General features: G+C 48.5%; 1 protein-coding gene across 2 annotated transcripts in view; it reads left to right on the forward strand.

Moving 5' to 3' along the window:
• Positions 1 to 24498, forward strand: part of Glb1 (galactosidase beta 1) — a 74422-nt gene that overhangs the window by 38587 nt on the left and 11337 nt on the right. For both annotated transcript variants that reach the window (XM_005348039.3, XM_026779258.1), the window contains 6 exons: positions 4051 to 4163; positions 10607 to 10681; positions 14073 to 14162; positions 16827 to 16943; positions 19232 to 19363; positions 22865 to 23119. In XM_005348039.3, the coding sequence (XP_005348096.1) occupies positions 4051 to 4163; positions 10607 to 10681; positions 14073 to 14162; positions 16827 to 16943; positions 19232 to 19363; positions 22865 to 23119 (782 nt within the window). The remainder of the gene's footprint in view (positions 1 to 4050; positions 4164 to 10606; positions 10682 to 14072; positions 14163 to 16826; positions 16944 to 19231; positions 19364 to 22864; positions 23120 to 24498) is intronic.

Consider the following 24498-nt stretch of genomic DNA (forward strand, 5'->3'; position numbering starts at 1 on the left):
ATGGTTGTGAGCCACCATGTGGTTGCTGGGAATTGAACTCAGGACCCCCTGGAAGAGCAGTCAGTGCTCTTAACTGCTGGGCCATCTCTCCAGGCCCTAGCCTAATATTTTCAAGGCTCATCCATATTCTATCACATACCGATACTTCATTTTTATTACTAAATAATATTCTAGAGTTGGGTTGGGAGGTAACTTAGTTGCTGAGGTACTTATCTACCTAGCATTCACAAAGCCCTGGATTTGAGCCCCATGCACAAACCTGTCATGACGATCCACACTTTAATCTCAGCACCTGGGAGGTAGAGGCGAAAGGGTTAGGAGTTCCAGGTAATTTTTAGCTACAGAGTGACTTAGGGTCCAGTCTGGACTACTTGTGACCCTCTTTCAGAGAATCAAGAGAAAGCTGAGTCAGGTGTGGTAGTGTGCACTATAGTCCCAGCGTTGGGGAGGCAGAGGCAGGAGAATTCCTACGAGTCTGAGGCCAGCCTGGTCTACATAGTGAGCCCTAGGCAAGCCAGGGCTACGTAGTGAGACCATCTCAAAACAAAACAAAGGGTAAATAAAAATAGAATAGCAACAGCAGTGAGGGGAGGCAGAAGCTGTCAGCCCTCCAGGGGCCCTGCCCTACTGTGGCCGGAGAAATTCGTCTCCAGGTCACCTTTTGTTTGGTTCTCTTATCAGGCTTGTTCAGAATAGTGGTTACTGACATTACTTACAGATAAGAATATAAGGGTGCCAAGAATCAGCCCCACACTTCCTCTTTTGCTGGCAAAGGACAGAGCCTGGATTAGAGCCCAGGCTGCAGTGAGCCAAGGCACTGCCATTCAGATAATGCCCTACAGCCTGTAGGTCTGGAACAAACCCCAAACCAGCCAGGTTTTGTTCTCCAGGGCTCTGGAGCTGCTTTTGGCAGAGCTGGCCTGAACTTAGCAGCTGTATTTAGACCCACTTCCCAGGGGAGGGACTTGTGCATCCAACCTCAGGAAGTGTGCGTGTCTGTGTGTATCGTGTACATCCCATCCCCACGTGTCCACACCTCAGTACCTAGGGTGCTCCACCCTTCCTGGGGGGGAGGGGAGGACCACTCCTGCTCACGTTGCTATCATCTTCTTGCTTTGAATCCCCACGTGTGGCCGCTCCCCAGGGGTACTGATAACTTGCTGCGCAAGACAGTGGCTTGAGTTTGAGCCGAGCCCATATTAAGAAAAGCTGGGCAAGCCAGGTGTGGCGGTGCACACCTTGATTCCCAGTACTCCAGAGGCGGAGCACTTTGAGACCAACCTAGTCTATAGAACAAGTCTCGGGACAGCAAGGGCCACATAGAGGAAACCTTGTCTTCCACACAAAGTGAAGGCAATGTAAGAAAGGTCAGGCATGGTGAGGTCAATGCCTATAATCCTAGTGTGAGCAGGGGAGGCAGGCAGATCCCTGGGCTTCCTCGCCAGACGATGGAGTGGAATTGGGGGGCTCCAGGCCGATGAGATACCCTGTCTCCCAAACTAAATTAAGGGCCAGGGAGATGGTGCAGTGGCTAACGGTTCTTGCTACCAAGCCTAATCACCTACGGGCCTATATGGTGAAGAAAAAAGGGGAAAAAAATGACTCCTGAAGCTAGCCTTCACATACATACCATGGTATATATACAAACAAAATTAATTAATTAACTCAGTTTTTTCATCCATTCAAAACCAGATGGGTAGTTCCTGGTTTGTACATGCATTTGCACATATAAACATACTTACACATACATGTGCACATATGCACGCCTACCTACACATACAGTGCACCTGCGTGCATATCTGCCCGTGTGTGCATTCACACACTCACACACACATAAAGAACTAGAAGAAAGAGTCTCCAGTTGACCCATTAGTAACCCTGTTCATTTCACTCCGGCTGTTGCATTTGAGTCTGGAAGTTACACCTGTCGCATTCAACAGCATGCTACACACTGATCTCCCCACCCCATGCCAGGCTTGGGCAGAGGACTCAAGGGTCAGCGTAGCTTGGTCCTGCCTGTGAGGTGCTGAAGCTTAGTGCAGATTGAATCGAATAAGAAACCCCATCGGAAGAGGAGCCACATAGCAGGTGAACTCCTTAGGAGAGGATGTGGTTTGTGATCTCTCTGTGTGTCGTGGGAGGGAAATGTTTGAACGTGTGCTCCTGTGCTGCCCTTGGGGCAGGCAGACCGGATGGAGAGCTGTCTCTCGGGAGTAGGAAGGAGGAAGTGTTGGCTGAGTGGTCTTCCAAGGAGATTCTGTGCCGACTGATGAGAAAGCGAGGCCTACCTGATCCCCTGGCTCTTTCGTCAGCCGCTCCGACACCAGGTCCTCAGGCCCATCTTTTGGGAACTGATCACTGAGTATTGGCAAACAGTCATAATTTTTGCCTCGTTTACTTACAAATTAAGCTCTTAAAGAGAGCCGTCATAAAATCACTTCATTCTGACATGGCTGCGTGGCAGAGGGCTGTCTGAGCTAGAAGACGCACAAGCCTTGCTGGTTCATGGTAGGCTGCGGCAGCATGCCTGTTAGAGCAATGTCACTTGCCTAGCCTGCAGATGGCCATGAATTTCACCCCAGCACTGCAAAAACCAGGCTTGGTAATTCACACCTGTGACCCCAGCACTGGAGATCAGAAGTTCAAGGTCGTCCTTGGCTCCGTAGTAGTTTGGAGTTAACCTGGACGTCTCTGTTCCCACCCCCACGGAAACCAGGCTCTCCACTGCAGGGTTCTAACACCGTTTCTGCAGGTCCCCATATGTCCTTTATGCATGGGTGTATTTTCAGGGAGCCTGAACCTGGGGGCATCATCTTTGGCAAACTTAGGAGTCTAGACTCTGCACCTTGGACAATAATTGCCAGGGAATTATTTTTCTGGTCATTTTGTGTCCTCAGCACCGACCTCTCCTGATTGGTCTTTGTCATGCATGGGTCAAGTTCCAGGGAAGTTGTATTGATTATACTTACCATTGCTGTGATAAAACACTTCACAAAAGCAAACATAAGGAAGTGAGCGGGAACTTCAGGTGGTCATACCACATCCGAAGTCTAGAAGCAGTAGAGACGAATGCCAGTCTCTGCTGGCTTGGTCCTTAGGGTAGGACGCCAGCCTCTAGAATGGGAGCTTCTTCCATATTTAGGGTGAATCGCCTCACCTCAGTTAACCGGGCCTGGAAACTCCCCCCACAGACATACCACAGAGGCTTGTCTTCTGCGTGATTCTAAGTCCCTTGAGTCTCAGCCATCACAGAAGCAGGCCCCACGGTAGCCAGACAAGACCATCCTTGGTGTGTTCTCAGGAGCAGCACCTGCCACACGGAGGAATGACTGGGTGCAGAAGGCAGGGTGATGTAGCTCTGGGAGTGGCTTCAGCCAGTCCTGAGGAACTCTGGAGCAAGGGAGGTGGCTTGTCCGGCCCCAGCCTTAATGGTTGATAGATAAAGGCGGGTCCCCTGAGGGACATGAGCCAAGGAAAAGCAGGTCCAAGAACCGACTGCTCTTCCAGAGGGCCTGGGTTTGATTCCCAGAATCTGCATGGTTTCTCACAGCCATAAGTAACTCCAGTCCCAGGAAACCTGACACCCTCTTCTGGCCTAGGTGGATCAATAATGGCATATATGCTGAAAAAAACACATATACACACAAAATTAAATTAAAATGAGAAGAGAGAATGACCTGGAACTTCTGATCTTCCTGCCCTACCTCCCAAATGCTCAGTTGCAGGCCTGTGCCACCACATCCGGAAGCACTTGGCCAGCTAGATCCCAGCTCTGATGATTTGGGCATTTATGTGTCTGTTTATTGTTTGTTTGTTTGTTTTTGTGACAGGATTTCTCAGTGTAGCCCTGACTGTCCTGGAACTAGCTCTGTAGACCAGGTTGTCCTCAACTCACAGAAATCCGCCTGCCTCTGCCTCCCGAATGCTGGGACTAAAGGCGTGCGCCACCACTGCCTGGCTCTTTAATGTGTCTTGCTTTCTCCTTGCCCTAACCTGAGCCCCTGAGCAAGGCCCACAGTAGTGACCAGTGACTTTTTTTCTGTCTTCTAGGTGCCAACACGCCCTATGCACCACAGCCCACCAGCTATGACTACGACGCCCCACTGAGTGAGGCAGGGGACCTCACTGAGAAGTATTTTGCTCTTCGAAATGTCATCCAGAAGGTGGGTCCTTTGGATTCTTGGCAAGCTGGATGGTAGGGAGCCTGCCATGAACTCCTTATGACTCTGTAGGTGACTTCCTGCCTGGAACCTTATTGAAGGGAGGCATGGTTTGGGGTGCAGCCACACCCAGTGAAGACTCCATGAGTTTATCAGCAAGGCTGTAGGCTCCGTATCCTTCATCTCAGTAAGAGTGGAGTTAGGTACCTAGTCATGAGTAGGGAGAACAAGGTACGTGACTAAAGCCATCCAGGGTGGTCTCTGATGTCCAGCAAATGGAAGCCAGAACATGTGTCCTTGTGGGAGCTCACATGTGTTGGGGATAAATGTTTGACACCAGAGTGCAGGCAGATGTGCACCGTGCTGGAGAAACGTGGTATTCTATCTGGGCCAAGTGACTGCTGCTGCCTCTAGCTGCCTCTGGAACCCCTTGCTCCTGCCAGCAGCCAGCAGCCAGCCTTTGAAGCACCTAAAGTACTCAGGTGGGGTTTCCTGTCTCTGCGGTGAGTTTAAAAAAAAGAAAGAAAGAAAGAAAACAAAAAAAACCCACAGTTTTTCTGCTCAGTCACCAGAGTTTTGAAGTTTAGAAAAATCTAGGTTTTCTGTCTATAGTGGTAGAACTTAAGTGTTATGTAATGTCAGTTTTAAGCATGTGTTAAGATTTGTATTAGGAAATATTTTCTTTCATTTTGGGGGGGGGTTTCTTGTTTGTGTTCTGAGACAGGATCTCTCTTCATACATGAGGTCAGGACTTTGAACTCACAGAGATCCACCTGCTTCTGCCTTTCGAGAGCCAGGATTAAAGGATTAAAGCCGGGATTAACATACCATAGCTGGCATGTTCTGGAAAAGCATGATATAAACCAGGTGTGGTGCACAGCTGTAATCTGGAGGTGGAGCAAGAGCACCAACAGTTAAATCATTCTCGGTTATATGTTCAAGGCTAGCCTGGGCTACATAAGACCTTGTCTCGAAAGATAGAGAGAGAGAGAAATAGATTCTCACCTGAAGTTTCTTTTACCGTTTAAAAGTTTTATTTATTTTTTTAAGATTTATTTTTGTAGCCAGGCAGCGGTGGCACATGCCTTTAATCCCAGCACTCAGGAGGCAGAGGCAGGCAGATCTCTGTGAGTTTGAGGCCAGCCTGGAGCTAGTTCCAGGACAGGCTCCAAAGCCACAGAGAAACCCTGTCTCAACAAACAAAAAAATATTTATTTAGTGTGTGTGTGTGTGTGTGTGTGTGTGGTGTGTATGTGTGTGGTGTGTATGTGTGTGGGTACCTGAGGATGCCAAAAAAAGGCCACTGGACCCCGGAGCGGAGTTACAGGCAGTTGTGAGCTACTGTGAACTAAACTCGAGAGTTCACATTGCTGGGCGGTGGTGGCGCACGCCTTTAATCCCAGCACTCGGGAGGCAGAGGCAGGCGGATCTCTGTGAGTTCGAGACCAGCCTGGTCTACAAGAGCTAGTTCCAGAACAGGCTCCAAAACCACAGAGAAACCCTGTCTAGAAAAAACAAAAAAAAAAAGAGAGAGAGTTCACATTTAACCCCTGAACCATGCAGCCCAATTCATCGTAACTCTTTTTTTTTAAAATATCTATTTATTTATTATGTATACAATATTCTGTGTGTAAAGAGGGTACCAGACCTCTTTACAGATGGTTGTGAGCCACTATGTGGTTGCTGGGAATTGAACTCAGGACCTTTGGAAGAGCAGGCAATGCTCTTAACCACTGAGCCATCTCTCCAGACCCCCTCATCATAACTCTTGTTACATGCAGATAGATTTCTATTTTGTATGTGTGCATGTATATGATTGTAAGTATGCGTTTTGTGTCTTCCTCGTCCTTCCCCGCCTTACTCTTGAGGCAGAGTCTCTCCCTGACCCTGGAGCTCCCTGATTCAGCTGGCCAGAAAGACCCAGGAACCCTCCCATCTCCACCCCCATCTCTAGGATCATGGGCACATGCCACCCTGCCCAGCCTTTTGTGGGGCGTGGGATTTAACTCAGCCCTTCTTGCTAGTGTGAAAAGTACTTTAACGTCAGAGCTGCTTCTGCTGCCCCACACAGAGATTAATTTCAGCTACTTATGTTTTTAATTTCTTCATGGTCTACCTTCTGTTGTTTTTCTTCTCCTTATTTCTCTTTTGCATTATTTGAGGATGTTTTTGTTTTGTTGTTTTCCTCCTTCTGGTTGGGAAGGGTTTTTGCTGTGTTTTTGTTTTGTTACCCATTCAAGTGTGTTATTACCTGTGCCCTTAGAGGAACCGGGTTCCCAAGGCTACTGTGTATGCAAAGTGAGCAGAACACAGCAACCAACACCCAGTGGGAGCCTCCCTGGTGTTCCTTCCTCATCCTCAGCACACACCCACCTGCTCTGAGCTTCTGTCACGTACATCAACTTTACTTGTTTTGACCTTGATATAAATGGAGTTGTCCAATCTGCACCCCTCTGTGCCTGGCTCTCAGGAAGCTCCAGCACGCCGTTGTGGTTCACACCAGTGAAGAACTCAGTTGAAAGAGTACTTGCCTGGCTTGCATGGAGCCCTAGATATGATCCCCAGCACCGTGTAGAGGATTATGGGGATGCGCACCTGCAATCCCAACATTCGGGAGGTGGAAGCTGGAGGATCAAGAGTCACCCTTGGCAACGTAGTAAATTTGAGGTCATCCTGGACTAGATGAGACTCTACCTGAAAACATAATTTTAAAATGTAATAAGGAGCTGATGAGATGGATCAGCAAGTAAAGGCATTTCCGGTGGATCTGAGTTTAGTCCCCAGCCCCCACAAAACCTGGGCTGGGTGGGCATGATGGCAGACACGTGGAAGCCCACTTGAGAAGTGGAGGCAGGAGGATCGGGAGTCCAAGATCATCCTCCGCTACCTTGAGAATCTGCTACTTGGAATCATGTTTTAGTTGATTACTTCTTTAGTACTCTTTTGGCTTCAGGTAATGTTTTTATCTGTGTCTCATTCCTTCACAGATGACTAAGCAGGTATCTGTCATGTACTGATTTATGCTAGCGGATTTTAGCTTCTCGGTACATACAGGCCTCCTGCAGAAGGTAATATGTGAGCCAAGACTTGTAGGCAGAGGCGAGAGAACAGCGTGTTGATGGCCAGGCCTGGCGAGAGAACAGCGTGTTGATGGCCAGGCCCGGAACATTGTCGGAACTCAGCCAGGGAAAGGAAAGTGCCCTGCTTATTGCACGATTGGAAGGAGCCAGCCAGTGCCGTGCGGGGAGATGGATGAAGCCAGGGTCAAGATGGAACTGTTGCATACATCCGCTAGGCCAGACTGGGACTGCTTTACTCAGAGCGTGGAGGGCGACCAGGGAGTTGAGCATCGCTACTATAGGCTTGTGGAGCTGCAGGGATTGACCAGGAGGCGGGCACATGTTACGGACTGGTGGTGATTGTGGCACGTGCATGCACACCATCAGGCAGACTCAGACCACAGTCTGAAAGTGCAAAGCCGTGTACTGCGGCTCACACCTAGAATCTCAGCACTTGGGAAGCTGAGGGAGGAGGGTTACCATGAGTTTGAGATCAATCTGGGCTACATAGAGTTCCGGGCCAGCCTAAACTAGTCACAGTGTGAAGCCCTGTCTCAGGGAGGGAAGGGAAGGGAGGGGAGGGGTTAGAGGGAAAGGACGAGAAGCGAGAGTGAAGTCCGTGTGTTTCTGAGGCAAGTGTGAGAGCAAAGGCAAGAATCAGATGCCTCAGGCTGGCGCTATGACTCAGGAAAGTGCTTCTCTCTGAGGACCTGTGTTCAAGTCCTGGGATTCACAGGGTAGAGAGAGAAAAGTGACTCTTAAAATTGTCCTCTGGTCTCTGCATGCAAGATCATGGCAGTGCACGCGCATGTGCGTGCACACACACATACACACACACACACTAATTTAAATAGAAAAAACCAACATCATGCTGTGCAGTGGCGACACACACTTTTAAACCCAAAGCTCTGGAGGCAGAGGCAGGCAGATCTCTGTGAGTTCAAGGACAGCCAGGGAAACAGAGAAACCTTATCTTGAAAAGCCAAAAAAAAAAAAAAAATGAATGAATGAATGAAAAGAAAAGAAAAAAAGCCAACACAAACCCCATAATAACCAGAATCAAATGTCTCTCACCACTGTCTGGTTTGACAACTCAAAGAAGGAGGTCAATATGTGTGATGTGTGTGTGTGTGTGTGTGTGTGTGTGTGTGTGTGTGTGTGTGTGTGTATTGCGGGTGTGGAGCATGAGGGAGAGGAGACAGGGCCGTGTAAAAGACCCAGCCAGGAGAGCACATGTATCTACCATCTGGGCAAATGGGACAGACCTGGGAGGGGGAGCCATCTTCACGGTGACTGTGACTGAGTCAGCAAGGCGGCTCAGCGGGTGAGGGCTCTTGTCAACAAGCCTGACAACCTGAACTCAACCTCTAGGCCCCACATATTAGGAAAGAATTGACTCCCACAAGCGATCCTCTGACCTCCACGGTGCATACCCATGTAATAATTTTTAATGTAATAAATAAAATTTTTAAAATAAATGTGATAGATTCCAGTTTAAATGTGACGCTTTCATTCCCTCCTCGCTTCTCTCTTACCTCCTCGCCTCGTTTCCTCTTGTTCCTTCTTACTTTTGTGATATTTCAGGTTTATAGGACAGAAATGCCTTCTTTACATTATCATCATCATAGGGTCTAAAGGACAGGAATGGCTGTTTTTTCATTTGTTCATTTATTTATTTATTTAGGTTGTTGGAGACAGGGTTTCTCTGTATAGCCCTAGCTGTTCTGGAATGCATTCTGTAGACCAGGCTGGCCTTGAATTCACAGGGCTCAGCCTGCCTCTGCCCACCCCACAAGTGTTGGGATTAAAGGCTTGGGCCATCACCGACCGGCTCTGGAATGGCTTACTTTAAAAGACATAGTGGAGCCTTCTGTTTGTTTCCCCCAGTGCTGGGAATCATGCCTAGGGCCTTGCTCGTGCTAGACAAGTGGTCTACCACTGAGCAAGTCTCTGGCCCTTAGTGGTCTTTCTCACGGGACTTGTAACTGATTTGTTAAAGTGTTTGGAATATTTGCTTGCGTGCGAAAGGGGAAATAGCTGATGACCAGTGCCCGTGTAGAGTCTGTGGGCCCCTGCCTTCCTCAGAGAATGGAAAGTGTTTCTCTCTCCCTGTGAGTCAGGGTTAAGGGTACCCCAGTGGAGATGGAGAGAACGGCTTCCCCACAGGCTGTGCAAGCCTATAGTCACTGATAAAGGTCACATATGAATCTTCAAATCATCAAGGCTTGACAAAACTTGTGACATTTGCATTTTTCTAAGATTCTGTCTTTGGTGTGGGTAAAGCTGAACCAGGCACGGTTAACACTTTGACCATAAAACTATAGAGTAAAGCGGCCCTCCCGCTCCCGTCCTAATGAGGTACTGGTAACTCTGTTTTTATGAGCTCTTGAATAAATTAGTAACCTGTTTTAATAGTTCTCTAACGTATGTGTGCGCGTGTGTGTACATGTGTCAGGGACAGAGGCCACCTTCTGGCATCTCCCCTTGTCTCTCTCTGGTCTGTTGTTTGAGACAACAAGCAAGCCCTGGGGATTCACCTCACTTCCCCTGGTGCCGGGTTACACATGTGTAGCGCCACACCTAACTTTCATGTAAGTCCTGAGGATCTGAACTCGGGTCCTCATGCTTCCAGGGTGGGCATCCTGCCCACTCAGCCATCTCCCCAGCCCAGCCGTTGGCCTCTGACTCGTCTCTGAGCAGAATTGCTCACACTTTCTGGCTGTGTGATAATCTGGGAATCTTGAACACGTGACTTACTACGAGGTTCATACCGCCTATGCAGGTGTCTCACACTGAACAAGGACTCTATAGCCTTCCACTACGGAGCACCGCCACACGAAAATGCTAAATAGGCTCTGTGGGAGGATGAATGAGATGAGAGCAGGATGAGCCAGTTTCCTCGGGATCTACTAGAGTCCCTGGGGGAGGAGCAGCTCTCTGCTGAGTGCGCCCCTCCCAATGCTGGACAAGCCGTATTGACGTTCAGTTTGGAAGCCATGTTTCAGGCACAGATTATGTTGGAGAAATAAAGGATATGAAGTATAACATTTGTGTATATTTGCTTATTCTCTGAAACATTAATTACCTGGATAGGACGTTACGATTATGCTAAGCAGTAAACTACTACCAATAACACGTTATTAAACAGAGACGAGACATGGTGGTACATGATTTTAATCCCTGCGCTTGGGAGGCAGAGGCAGGCAGATCGCTGAGTTCGAGGCCAGCCTCGTCTACAGAGTGGGTTTCAGGACAGCCAGGGCTGTAACACAGAGAAACTCTGTCTAGACAAACAAAAAAGAAAAGAAAAGAAAAAAATAATTTTACAGGTGTGTGTCTAAAGGGTTAACTTTTTTCCCCTCTTCTCTCACCCACTCCGTTTTATAGTTTAAAGAAGTCCCGAAAGGTCCTATCCCTCCGTCGACACCCAAGTTCGCATACGGAAAGGTTGCTCTGAGAAAGGTAAGGCACAGGGTTGGGAGTGTAGATCAGCAGGCAGAGCGCTCGCCTGGCATCCGTGGCGTCCTGGGTTCCATCCCCAGTACCTCATAAACCAGGTGTGCTGACACGCACCTTCGCCCCAGCTTTCAGGAAGTAAGAGGCGGGAGGATCAAGTGTTCAAGGTCATCCTTGGCTACCCAGTGTGTGAGAGGCTAACCTGGGCTACCTAAAAAAATCTTGTCTCAGAAAGAAAAACAAAGTCAAGACCTCACAGAGAGTCAGATGGGGAGACAGTGAGTGAAAGTGTCTCGGGCGGGCCGGGGGCTTGCCGGGTTTCTTCGAATCTCTCTTCTGAGAGCTGGCGGAGTGATTGACGTTTCTAGGGGAACGCAGCGATGGGAGATAAGATGTGGATGTCAAGTGACAGGATGCAGAGACACCGCAGGAGAGTGAGAGCTGTTCCTGAGCCATTCGGGTCCCTTGGCTCTCAGAGGCAGAGCTGTGGGCTGCTGTGGGAGGAACATCCTGCTCCTATCCTGTCCAGTGAGGCTTTCTCCCATTGTTTACCTCTTTAATTTCTTTTTTTTTTTTTTTTGTTTTTTGTTTTTTTTTTTTGTTTTTCGAGACAGGGTTTCTCTGTGGCTTTGGTGCCTGTCCTGGAACTAGCTCTGTAGACCAGGCTGGTCTCGAACTCACAGAGATCTGCCTGCCTCTGCCTCCCGAGTGCTGGGATTAAAGGCGTGCGCCACCATCGCCTGGCCTTTAATTTCTTTTTTCATTATTGCATTTATTTTGGGGGTTGGGAGAGATGCATACCATGATGGAGGCCAGTGAACAACATGAAGGAGTCTGTTAGCTCTTTCTACCGTGAGGGTCTGGGGATTCGAACTTAGGTATCAGACATAACGACAAGAGGTCTTACCTGCTGAACCATCTTACCAGCCCCATTCACCTGTTTTTAGTGAGTTCCTCCAAGCCCCGGGACTTTTGATATCTCTGCCCTTAATTTAGATTCAAAAGTCATATCCTAGTAGCTTATGAATACTAGAACATCAGAGGAAAAATATAGAAATTATTCATTAATAGGAGGTAAGGTCCTTTTATTCTGGGAAAACAGGAGAGAGTTACCTAATGGGAGGAAGGTTGTACCAAAATTGGTTTGTTTTTACCCTTGGGTCTTCAGGTTTTCCCCCAACCCATCCTTACTCCCACATGAATTCATTCACCAGAAAAAGAAGAAAACATGAACAGTCACTTATTTCTTAAGAATCTTGAAATTCTAGAATAGCAACACACGTTTTTATCTTTAAGCCAAACGCCAAACACCGTAGTGTACTTTTTCCATTCGCAGCCTCCTGACTTCTGGTTGGCTGCCTGCGCCTCTGTAATAGTTTCCACCCCGTGTTGTGGAATCTGGGCCACATTCTACAAAGACTGTGGTCTTTGATAGGAATCTCTTCTTAGATTCATCACGCTTGAATCACATAAGGACGGGGAGCCTGCTCGTCACTGAAGCTGCTTAAGAATGGGTGCTTGGTTTTAAAAAAGTAAAAAGTTCTTGTACGTGATATAAAATAGCCCCAGATGTCAAAAACAACAGCAATAATAAGTTGAGAAACATACAGCTTAGTGCCATGAAGGAAATTTGGGCATGGTGGCTCAGGCCTGAAATCCTAGCACTTTGGAAACTGAGGCAGGAGGATTGCTGTTATGTTCAAGACCAGCCTGTGCTACATGGTTGAGTTTGAGGTTAGCCTGGGCTATAGAGAAAGATTCTGTCTTCAAACAAGAAGGCGGAGGGGAGCAGATGTGTCGGCATGTGCTTGGGAGTAGGAGGTAGGAGGTCAGATGTTCAGTTCATCATTTTGCCTGAATAGAGAGTTCCAGCCTGGGCTACAAGAGACACTCGCTGGCTAATAAACTCAAAACAAAAGCACAAAAGACAAGGGAGGGAGGAGGAGGGAATAAGTGGAGAACAGTATCCAGTTTATACAAAACATAGTTAGAGGATTACATTCTTCATTTAAGGTTTTGTGTGCGTGTGTGTGTGTGCGTGCATGCACGTGTGCAAGAGAAAGAGAGCGTGCATTTGCACTGACACTTGTGGAGGTCAGAGGGCAGCTTTTGGGAGCCGTCCTACGGGCTCGTGCCACCGAGGCTTGGAAGCCGTGAAGCCACTGTGCAGCGTGTGGTGTGTGGCATGGTGGCAGATCTAATCTTAGAGTCATTTGCCTCTCACTACTATCTAGGCTGCAGGCCTCTTCCTCACTTGAAAACCTGTCGTCATGCTCTGCAGAGTTGCGGCCTCACATCTCTGGTGCCATTCGTTTTGAAGCCTTTCTTAGATAGATGGCTCTGAGCTGTATTTCTGAATGGGTGCGCGTCAGACTCTTGTTAAGACTGCCATCATTTACATTTCATCAAGAATTAGGAGCAGGGCCTACGTCGGGCTCAGCAGTTAAGAATACCGACTGCTGTTGTTTTTTGGTTTTTTGGGTTTTTTTTTAAGTTTAGTTTATTTTGTTTGAGATAGATTTTCCCTACTTGGTCTTGGGTGTCCTGGGTCTCAGTATCTAGACCAGGCTGGCCTCTAAGTCATATATGCCTGTCTCTCAAGTGCTAGGATTAAAGACGTGCACCACCATGCCCATATCTGACTATTGTTCCAGAGGATCCGGGTTCCATTCCCAGCACCTATGCAGCAGCTCACTCCAGTTCCAGGATCTAATGCCCTCTTCTGGTCTCCTTGGGCACTGCACACACCAGTACACAGACACACAGGCAGGCAAAACACCCATATACACAAGAGAAAAAAGGAAAGGGTTAGGAGCAATTAGAATATAGTGACACCCACCTTTAATCTCAGCACGAGGGAGACAGAGGCAGGTGGATCTTTGCGTTTGAGGACAGCCATGGCTACATACTAAGACCCTGCCTCAAAATAAATAAATAAATAAATGTATGTTAAGAACACGGCCTGGGGCTGCAACACAATGGTAAAAAACTTGCTTGTCCACCTCGTGGGAAACCCTGGGCTCGGCCCCCAACACTGGAAAAGATCGTAATAGTGAGAACTAAAAGTTGTGTATTAGCTCAGTGAGCGGAGGGCCTGCCTGGTGTGCAGGAAGCCCTGAGTTTAAACTCTGGCGCTCCAATATTAGATGTGTGTGGTGACCCCAGCTCTTGCAGGATCAAGGTCATCCTTGGCCACTTCGCAAGCTTGAGGCCTACCTGGGACACATGAGACTCAGAAATGGGGGGTAAGAGAAGAAAAGGAGGAGTGGGGTGAAATGAAAGGTGATTGGGAAGACAGCAGAACTTGGGCAATCGAGGCTTCTCTCAGTGTCTTTGATAATTCAGACTAATGTTACCCCTGCTCACTGGCGACGTGTCTGTTTTTGCTTCTTTTCAGGTCAAGGCGGTGGCCGAAGCTCTGGACATCCTGTGTCCCAACGGACCTGTGAAAAGCCTATATCCCTTGACGTTCATCCAGGTAAAACAGGTAGGTCTCCAAGGGAGCATTTTGTCTGGGTTCTCCTGGCAACACAGGTGTTTCCTGATCACTTCCTAGATGGCTTCTTTGGTAAGGTGCTTGCCTGCCATGAGCAAGGCCTTGAGTTCGATCTCCAGCACCGGATAAACCGGGTATAGTGGTGTGCCTGTAATTCCAGCCCTTGGGAGGCAGAGGCAGGAGGATCAAAAGTTCAAGGTCATTCCCAGCTACACAGTATTTAAGGCCATCCTGTGCTACAGGAAACCCTGTCTCAAAAAAAAAAAATCATTTAATTTTTCCTTCTTAGAGTCTCTTTTCCTGCCTTTGAAAGAAGACCGTACGTGTGTTCTGTGCCTCTCTGCGCCTCATTTCCTGGTGCTCCCTTGCTCTCTAGAAGTTTCTCTCCATTTTTTTATTTTACGAGATTTTGCCCTAGCTACTTTTAATCTGATTCTTCAGTTAGGAGTAGCCTTTCCTATTTAGTATGTCTATGTAATGAACTGCTTTTTCCTTTTAAGCATCTGTCTGTCTGTCTGTCTCTGTATGTGTGTGTCTGTCTATGATGACGGATTCCTCAGAGGCTGTGGACAGCCCAGGCTTCCAGGAAGGGAAGCTAAGTGTTCTCTGCAGACGTGGCTCGGGCAGCCCTTGCAGGCACCTGTGAACGAGTGGGCCCACTTTTGCAGCCTGTGCACACATAGTTAAACTGGAAAGTATTGTATGGACTCGTCCTAGCCAAAACATGGAGGCCAGGCACCCACCCACCCTGTTCCAGAGCTGTATACTACAGGGGTCCAAAAGCAGAGCTGTGGGACCAGTGGCCCCCGGGGGCCTGGGGAGTGGCCCCTCTACAACGTCGTTGCAAAGACTGGTCGAGCGCGGGGCTCAGCTCTCCGGGAACTAACTGTGAGACGGTGGTTGCAGCGAGATGAGTTTAGACACAGCCGTGGGAAGCAGATTCCAGGCTACTATTAGATATGCTGTTGGGTGTCCCCTTCTCCAGGAAGACTCAGGTGACCTAACACTTCAGAGAATAGGGCTGAGATCCCAACTGTGTGACCAAGTGTGGCAAGGGGCCAAGTGGCCCATGGAATCCCCATGCCATTATCCCTGTGCCCTGCCCCGCCCCCGTTAGGACACGTCTCCTCTTCTGTGTCCATGGAACAGGTATTTTAATGACTCCAGCAAGGGAGGAATGGTCTGGGATCAGTCTGAACCCTTCAACAAACATTGATACCAGTCTAGCCGAGCTGCCAAATATGTAACTGTGGCTTGTGAGAGGCATAGGCAAAGAGATAGAGAGCCGGAGGCCACTCTGGCCTCCAGATTAGCCTCCAGAGTAAGGTCCAGCCTGGCCTGAGAAACAATTTGTCTCAAAACAAAAACGGGGAAATCCAACAACAACAAAAATTCCGGTGATCTCATACATTGGAGACGATATTTAAAAAGAATTTAAGGGGCTGGAGAGATGATTCAATAGTTACGGATATTGGCTGCTTTTCCAGAGGACCTGGGTTCATTTCCCAGTACCCACATGTCAGCTCACAACTGCCTGTCACCCCAGCTCCAAGGGATTCAAAGCCTCTGGCCTGCATTCATGAGCACTTACCAGCACATGTGCCCACGCGCTCACACACACACACACACACACACACCAAGCATGGCATGATTACTACATGTGACCAGGCATGGTGGCACACATATGCATGCCCAGCACTTGGGGAGGTAGAAGCCAGGAGGATAGGAAGTTCGAGATTATCCGGGGTTACCTAGTAAATGTGAGGACAGCCTAGGCTACCAGAGTCTTTGTCTTACAAATACTACTCCTGATTTGGTAACAGTACCCACCCCTATTCTCTCTTTCCTCTTTGCTTCAAATGGTTTCAGATTGAGTCTTGTTTTGTACCCTAAAGCAGATTTAGCCCAAGAACCTGGAGAATGTTTTACTGAGCAGAACTCAGTGTTTGTCCTGTGCTTGGGGCTTTTCCTGGCTTAAAAAAAAAAAGTGTGTGTGTGTGTGTGTGTGTGTGTGTGTGTGCTTTGCCTACTTGTATGTATGTACACTACCTGCATGCCTGGTCCCTGCAGAGACTGAAAGAAGCCTTCAGATCCCCTGGAACTAGAGTTACAGATTGTTGTGAACCCAGGTCCCCTGCAAGAGTCACAAGTGCTCTTGATTGCTGAGCCATCTCTCCAGACCCTTTGTAATATTATTACCATACTTATTTACTTAGTTTGTTGGTGTGTGTGTGCCACAGCACACATATGAAGGTCAAAGGAGTGGGAATAGGTTCTCTCCTTCCACCATGTGGGTCCTGGGGATTGAACTCGGGTCGTCAGGCTTGGTGGCAAGCGCCTTTACCCACCCTCACCAGCTCTTCACTGGTTTCTGAGTCTATACTAGTGACTTCTGACATACAGCATGTGACTTCCCTAGGTCACTCTCAGCAATGGCTTGACTTTTGTTGTCCTGTAACGCAGAGAAGAGAGTTCCTGGCTGTTCAAATAGTTCGCCAAGATCAAAAAAGCTTGAGTTTGGCTGTGGGTGGGGGAAGAAGCTTTTCATTCCCTATGGTTTCCAGAAGGTCGCTTTTACCCAGATCAAGGGCAACTAAGTTCTTAGTAGCTGAACTCTGAGAGTGAAACGTTTCTCTTCTGTCCTTTTGTACCCAGTATTTTGGGTATGTGCTGTACCGAACAACACTTCCTGAAGACTACAATGGCTCGATGCCCATCTTCTCTTCATCCTTTGATGGCGTCCGCGACCGGGCTTACGTCTCTGTGGACGGGGTAAGCGTTGTCCTTGACCTACACATCTAAGCCTTGACGGGGGTGGGGCCGGCTACACTTACTAACGTGGCATTGGAAGCTTTCCTCACGTCTCCAGTTTCAGCCTCTGTCCCTTGGCAGTGACCTTGCTTGCTGATGTGGCCCACGTGCTGCAGACTGTTCTCTGACATTCACACTCTAGGAAATGCGGGGTCTCCTGAACCCAAGGTCTCCTCTTCCCTGTGTGAGCTCAGCATATGTCACCCAGACTGCTTTTTAGGGACCACATCCATGTCTGCCTAGTACCTGTCACCGTACAAAGTGTGTTTAACTGGGTGTCTCCCCATAAGTGAGATTTTTATATTGTAAAGGTTTGCTCATGACCGTTGTAGCTAACGGTCACCAAGGACTTGATTTCACAGCATACTACAGGTACTTTTTTTTTTTTTTTTTTTTTTTTGGTTTTTCGAGACAGGGTTTCTCTGTGGCTTTGGAGCCTGTCCTGGAACTAGGTTTTGTAGACCAGGCTGGTCTCGAACTCACAGAGATCCGCCTGCCTCTGCCTCCCGAGTGCTGGGATTAAAGGCGTGCGCCACCATCGCCCGGCTACAGGTACATTTTTAAATAGCCTATCAGTCATCAAGTGTGATAGCGCGTGCCTGCTATCCCAGCTGTCAGAAGGCGCAATTGCAAGAGACCAGGCCAGCCGACATCTGTAGGATGAAACCCAGGATCTAAAAAACAACAACAGAGCTAAGTGCTGGGGCTTACAGGTATGCACAGCCATGTTCAGAGCAGTTTAAAGTAAAGTACTTTCCTTCTTGGCCAGGAAGATAGCTAGCCTTGCAGGCAGAACACTCAGGCACATAAAATAAATAAAATAATAATAAGAAAAAAAACCAGGTGTGGCAGCATGCAGTTATAACCTCAGTTCAGGGAGTCAGGGACAAGAACATACCGTGGGAGCCCGGCCCGCCAGCCTGGTCTCCTTGACAGGTTCCAGGTGTGCAGTGGACCGTGGCTGAGGAATGCTACCCAGAGTTGTCCCTCTGTCCTCTGCACACGTATACGTATGTGCTTCCTGTGAACACACACAGTGTTGGGGAGGGCTTTATTTTATAACCAACCGATTTGATCTCAGTGGGGACAAGCCCCTGAGATGTGACCCTATGCTTGTCATTCCCTGGCCTTCTAGTTGTGTCTTAGTGACCTGTGGTCAGTGCAACCAATCTGAAAACATAAACTCTTAATTAGGGATGGGGTTGGAGACTTAGCTCAGTGGGAGAGCGCTTGCCCAGCAAGTCCAAGGCCCAGGGCTCAGTCCTCAGTTCCGGAAAATTAGTTAAGTAATTAATCAATTCAAATAAAAAGTTAGGGATGTGTCGTTGAGAAAATACTGTTGTTCTCTGTGGTTAAGGCATCCTAGCAAGTGAGGTGAGCTGACTCCACCTAACTCCGATCTTATCTGTCTCCTGATTCTATCTGTTCTCTTCTTCACATCTAACTTGGGTTGTGAGAGGATCGCGCAGCAATTCTTCCCCACAAGAACACACCCTGGAATGTCTCGTCTTTCCCAATCCTTTAAAAATAGAAGTGTAGGAGCCACACTTGTAATCTCGACGTGTGAGACGTGGAAGTCAGAGAATCAGAAGTTCCCGGGAGGTGTGGATTTACAGAGGGCAAAGCCAACCTGGGCTACTCAAGGCCCTCTCTCAAAAAACAAACAAGCAAACAGACAAAAAGAAATGAAATGAAGAAGGCCTACAAGATGGATCAGTTGATAAAGGTGCTTGCTGTCAAGCCTGAGGACCTGAGTTCAATCCCTGGGCCCCATGTGGTGGAAGGAGAGAATTGTTTTCAAGTTGTCCTCTGACCTCCACATACAACATGGTACACATGTGTCTACACGCCTGTGCGTGTGCATACACGCCCCCGCATACAAATATTAAAAACATATATGCATACATAAAGCAAAAAGATGCCTGAACCTCAAGTCCAGGGGTTCACGCCTGTAACTCATTTGTGGATGGATTCAGGAAAGTCTCAAGTTCTGGGCCAGCCCGGGCTACGTCAGAAGACATTGTTCCCGTTAGAATAGCCCATTCTCAGGCAGAGTGACCCAGAGCCGTGTGTGGCCGTCCTACCCTTTGGGGAGCAGTGATTGTCAATGTGGCCTGCTGACCTGCGCATATCTGGACTCCCCTGTAAATCTGGCAACATTTCAGGACAGGGAAAGTGTCAGATAACTGTGCACACTGCTGCGTTTCTCTGTTCTTACCCTCCGTTCAGCCTCTGGCTTCAACCCACAGGTCCCCCAAGGCATCCTTGATCGAGACTCTGGGAAGGTCCTGTACATTCAGGGAAAAGCTGGAGCCGTTCTGGACTTGCTGGTGGAGAACATGGGGCGTGTGAACTATGGCAGATACATAAGGGATTTCAAGGTAGGACACAGGGATGAACCTGTGCCTGAGTGGTCGGGGGAGTTTTGTGCATGCTGTCAATACTCTAACATACGTCTTCCATTTACACAGAAACAGATTTTGAATAGTTTTTTTTCTCTCTTTCTTTACTTTTTCTTTCTTTTTTTTTGGGGGGGTGGAGGCAGTTTCTCTGTGAAACCCTGGGTATCATGGAACTCATGCTGTAGACCAGGCTAGCCTCCAACTCAGAGATCCGCCTGCCTCTGCCTGCAGAGTGCTGGGATTAAAAACTGCACTACTTTTGTGAGTTCGAGACCAGCCTGGTCTACAAGAGCTAGTTCCAGGACAGGCTCCAAAACCACAGAGAAACCCTGTCTCAAAAAAAACAAACAAACAAAAAAAACAAAAAAAAACTGCACTACTGTTCCTAATGACTTTGAATTTTTTGCTTCTCTCTCTCCATCTCCCAAGTGTTAGGACCACAGCTGCATGCCACCATCCTGTCTCTGAAATTCTGGGGATTGAATACATGGCCTCCTGCACACTAGGCAAGCCCTCTAGCAGCAGAGAGAAAGAGAGAGACAGAGAGACAGAGAGACAGAGAGAGAGAGACAGAGAGAGAGACAGAGAGAGAGAGACAGAGAGAGAGAGAGACAGAGAGACTGGCCACCGCAGAACTGTCACACCTCGCAGCAGCTCCCTTTCAGAGCTCACAGACTTCACTGAAGCTGCGGAATGAAGCTCTCTGATTTGTTTGTTTAGAAGACGAACTTCTTCGAAGGGCTCCTTTCCTGCCCAGACCATGAGAGCCTTGAGCTTTGCAAGCAGAATGCTCCCCTTGTGCCTGAGCTCAGCTCTTGTGGAGAGGAAACGGAAGCTGCTCCACCATGCTCTTCCTTTGCTTTGAAAACCCACCCAGCTCATCAGGGGCCCTCCGGGTGTTTGGTGGGCTCTAGTGTGCATGCTTGGACTGGTGGCCTGCAGCAAATCCGTGCTGTGCAAAGCCCTTTGCTGCTGCTCTGCCACTGGCCTGTTGATTGATTGGTCACAGTGTGGCGTTCTAACCAGTATCCCTAGATTATTAAGAAACTTTTTGTTTAATTTGGGTTTTGGGTTTTTTTTTTAAACTCATTTAAGGAAAAGTCTTTAAGCTCAGGCTGGGCTGGAAGTCATTGTGTAGGCAAGGACTCAAACTCCTGAGCCACCCGCCTCTACCTTCCAAGAGTTAGGTTTATAGGCGTGGTCAACCATACCCAGTTTATGTGGAGCTGGGAAGCAAACTTAGGACAAGCAAGTCCTCTACCAGCTGAGCCACATCCCAGCCCAGGAAACCTTTTATTGGGGGGCGGTGGCCAAGAGAGAAACCCTGTCTCGGGGGGAAAAAGGGTAGAGAATGGTTGAGATCTGGCAGCTATACACACACTCACACACACACTTGTGACCCCAGCACTTATGAGGAGACCAGCCTGGGCTACATAGCAAAATCCTGTCTCAACACACAAATAAAAAAGCCACAAGTGAGAAATTAGATGAGCAGCCAGGTGTTTCTGCCATCCCAATGCTCGAGAGGTTGAAGCAGGAGGATTCAGGAGCTCAAGGCTAGCCTCAGCTATATACTGGGTTCCAAGATAGCCTGGAAAACATGGGCCCTTGTCTCAGTAACAGTGAAACAGATACGTCATGGTCATAAGTTTCCTTGTGATGGCTGAGCCCCTGACCCCTGGGGGACAAACAGGACAACTTCCATCCATTCTGCTGTTCATGTCATCGTCTCATTGCTCCTGACATCCTTTTCTCTCTTTTTTTCTACTTACTTTTTTAAATTTATTTTTTAAGCAATCTTTTATTTTTGTTTTACATACCAATCCCAGTTCCCCTTTTCCCTCCTCCCGCTCCCCCTACCTTCACCCCACCCCACCCCCATCCATTCCTCAGAGAGGGTGAAACCTTCCATGGAGAGTCAACAAAGTCTGTCACTTGAGGCAGGACCAAGGCCCTCCTCCCTCCCTGTGTCTAGGTTGAGCAAGGTATCCCTCCATAGGAAATGGGCTCCAAAAAGCCAGTTCATGTACTAGGGTACCAGTGGCCCCACAAACTGCCCAAGCCACACAACCGTCACCCACATTCAGAGGGCCTAGTTCAGTCCCATGCAGGTTCCCCCACTGTCAGTTGGTGAGCTCCCACTAGCTCAGGTCAGCTGTTTCTGTGGGTTCCCCTTTTCTCGTTCTCACAATTCCACAGGTACGGTCCTCACAACTGGGCAGGTGAGGATCAAGGCTCACCTGCACTCAGGATCAAGGCTCGCTCCCTGGCTGGTGTGAGGAGCAGAGGCCGACCCCTACCTTCTGCACTGGGGGGAATCTTCCTAGACCCCCTCCTTATTCGTTCTCCTTTTCCTTGGGCTTCATTTTTTCCTTCCGATCTAGCAAATTCTGAAGGCAGGGGCATTTGGGCTCAGAGACACCTACTTGCCCTACAGGCAGAAGTTAGGGTGATTTCGTGGTGATTTGTGGTGAAGCCAGAGTGTAGGGAGGTTACTTCTCCCCAACAGGTTGTCGTTACAGGAGCTGTAGGAGCCGGAGCGCAGCTGTCTGAAAAGCGGTAAGCCAGAACCAGACAATAGACACTGAAAAGCAGAAAGATTTGTTCAGGGAGGTTTGGAAACAGGAATAAAGAAGTAACATCCCCTCTCTCACTCCACCCCAACCCCATTCCATCCTCGGAATCCTAATATGGGGTTTAGGTTTACATAGAAGGCTAGGGATCCTCTAAGCGGCTGGCCAACGATGTGACCCTGCCCATCACTGCCCCATCTCCAGCAGGTCGTTCTGTTACTAGTCAACACGTCTCTTCCTGGGAGATAAGCTCCCACTCTCTCAGGACACCAGGCTTCAGCCTTTCTTTCTCCCATTAGATTTTCAAGGAAATTCCAATTCCTAGGAGATCCATTGTCTCAGCTGTCTGACAGTCAAAAGGAGGGGCATAAGTCTCTCTGGGCTGGAGAGGTGGCTCAGGGGTTATAAGAACACTTGAGAAAGGTCCGAGTTTGGATCCAAGGACCCAAGTGCCTGTAACTCCAGCTCCAGGGAATTCAGTACCAAGAGATGCCCTCTTCTGGCCTCCTCGGGTACCCACATGCATGTACGATCACACACACTCATGCACAGCCCAGACACACACCACAAATAGAAGTAAATCTTTTTAGAGCCAGGCGATGGTGGCTCTCACCTTTAATCCCAGCATTCCAAAGGCAGATACAGATCTCTGAGTTGGAGGCCAGCTTGGTTGGCAGAACGCGTTCCAGCACAGCCAGGGCTGCATAGAGAAACCCATCCCAGGGAAAAAAAAAAAAGACTTATCTGCATTCCTGCCAGGTTGTAACAGCACATCCGGCCTGACCTGGGTCACCTGGCTGTACACACAGCTGAGCCGCACCTCCTGCTTCTTCTCCCAGGAATTCAGTGAAACCCATGAGTCCCTTCCTTCCCTGCCAGCTCATGCTTATGTGTTTTTCCTTCACAGGGTTTGATTTCTAACATGACCCTCAACTTTAGTATCCTCACCAACTGGACAATCTTTCCCCTGGACACTGAGGCTGCAGTACTCAGCCATCTTGGGGGCTGGGAGGCCCATGGTGACAGCCGCCATGATGGACACCTGACCTTCGGCTCTTCCAACTTCACGCTCCCCACTTTTTATGTGGGCAACTTCTCCATTCCCTCGGGCATCCCAGACCTGCCGCAGGACACCTTCATTCAGTTTCCTGGGTGGACCAAGGTATGTGTCTGCACGGAAAGAGGTTGGGTCAAGGCTCGAGTACTTGGTTCTCAGTGTCTGAGAAGGAACCTGAAGACTGTGTTGACAGGATGCTGTGTGACGGTGGGAGGCTTTTCTGCTAGGTCACACTCAAGGACCAGGACTGTGGCAGACCTAAAGGGACCCGGTGTCCAGTGTGGAGGTATCCTTCTCTGTCCTGTTTCTTTGACTGATAACTTTCTTCAGTGAATGGCAGCTCACTCTCTTGCTTCCTCCAGGAGGAACTAGGGCCTATTTATTTTTGTTTGTTTGTTTTAATTTCATTTATTTATAGTGTGCATTTGCATGTGTGTTTATAGGCACCCGCTGAGGCACACATGTGGAGCTCAGAGCACAGCCCATGTGGGTCCTGGGGATTGAACTCAGGTCACTGGACTTGCTGGCAGGCACCCTCAGCCATGGAGTCATCCATCACTCCATCCCCAGGATCTTCAGATGCTACTTATGAAAGGAGCAGTTTGTCTACATAGGTTCTCCTGTAGCTCAGGCTAGCCCTGAAGTTACTATGTAAGCCAAGAATGACCTTGAACTTCTGACATTCCTGTCTCTACCTCAGGTGCACACCATCAGACCTGGCTTTAAAAATATTTACTTTTCAGCCGGGCAGTGGTGAATCCCAGTGCTTGAGGCAGAGGCAGGTGGATCTCCGAGTTCAAGGACAGCCTGGTCTACAAAGTGAGTTCCAGGACAGCTAGGGCTATACAGAGAAACCCTGTTTTTTAATAATAATAATAGGGCTGGAGAGATGGCTCAGTAGCTAAGAGCATTCACTGCCCTTGCAGAGGATCAAAGTTTGATCCCCAGCACCCACATGGTGCCTCTTAACTGTCTATAACTCCAGTTCCAGGGGATCTGATGCCCTTTTCTGGCCTTCACGGGTGCTGCTTACACATGGTGCACAGACAAATGCAATAAAATAAGTTTTGTGAAAATTATATAAAGAAACTTGGCAATAAATACGTTGAATTTTCTTAGTGATGCCAGGAGGTGGTGGAACATACCTTTAATTCCAGCACTCAGGGAGGCAGAAACAGATGGATCTCTGAGTTCGAGGCCAGCCTGGTCTACAGAGCAAATTCCAGGATAGCCAAGGCTACACAGAGAAACCCTGTATGGGGGAAAGAAAATCTTAGTGCTGAGGTGGAAGGGTGGGGAAAGTTTTTAGTGACAAATTAATTAACAACTGGAAAAAAATGTAGATTAAAAAGTATAATAAAGCCGGGCGGTGGTGGCGCACGCCTTTAATCCCAGCACTCGGGAGGCAGAAGCAGGCGGATCTCTGTGAGTTAGAGACCAGCCTGGTCTACAGAGCTAGTTCCAGGACAGGCTCCAAAGCCACA

The sequence above is a fragment of the Microtus ochrogaster genome, chromosome 5 (assembly GCF_000317375.1).
Source record: "Microtus ochrogaster isolate Prairie Vole_2 chromosome 5, MicOch1.0, whole genome shotgun sequence".
NCBI classification, from domain to species: Eukaryota; Metazoa; Chordata; class Mammalia; order Rodentia; family Cricetidae; genus Microtus; species Microtus ochrogaster.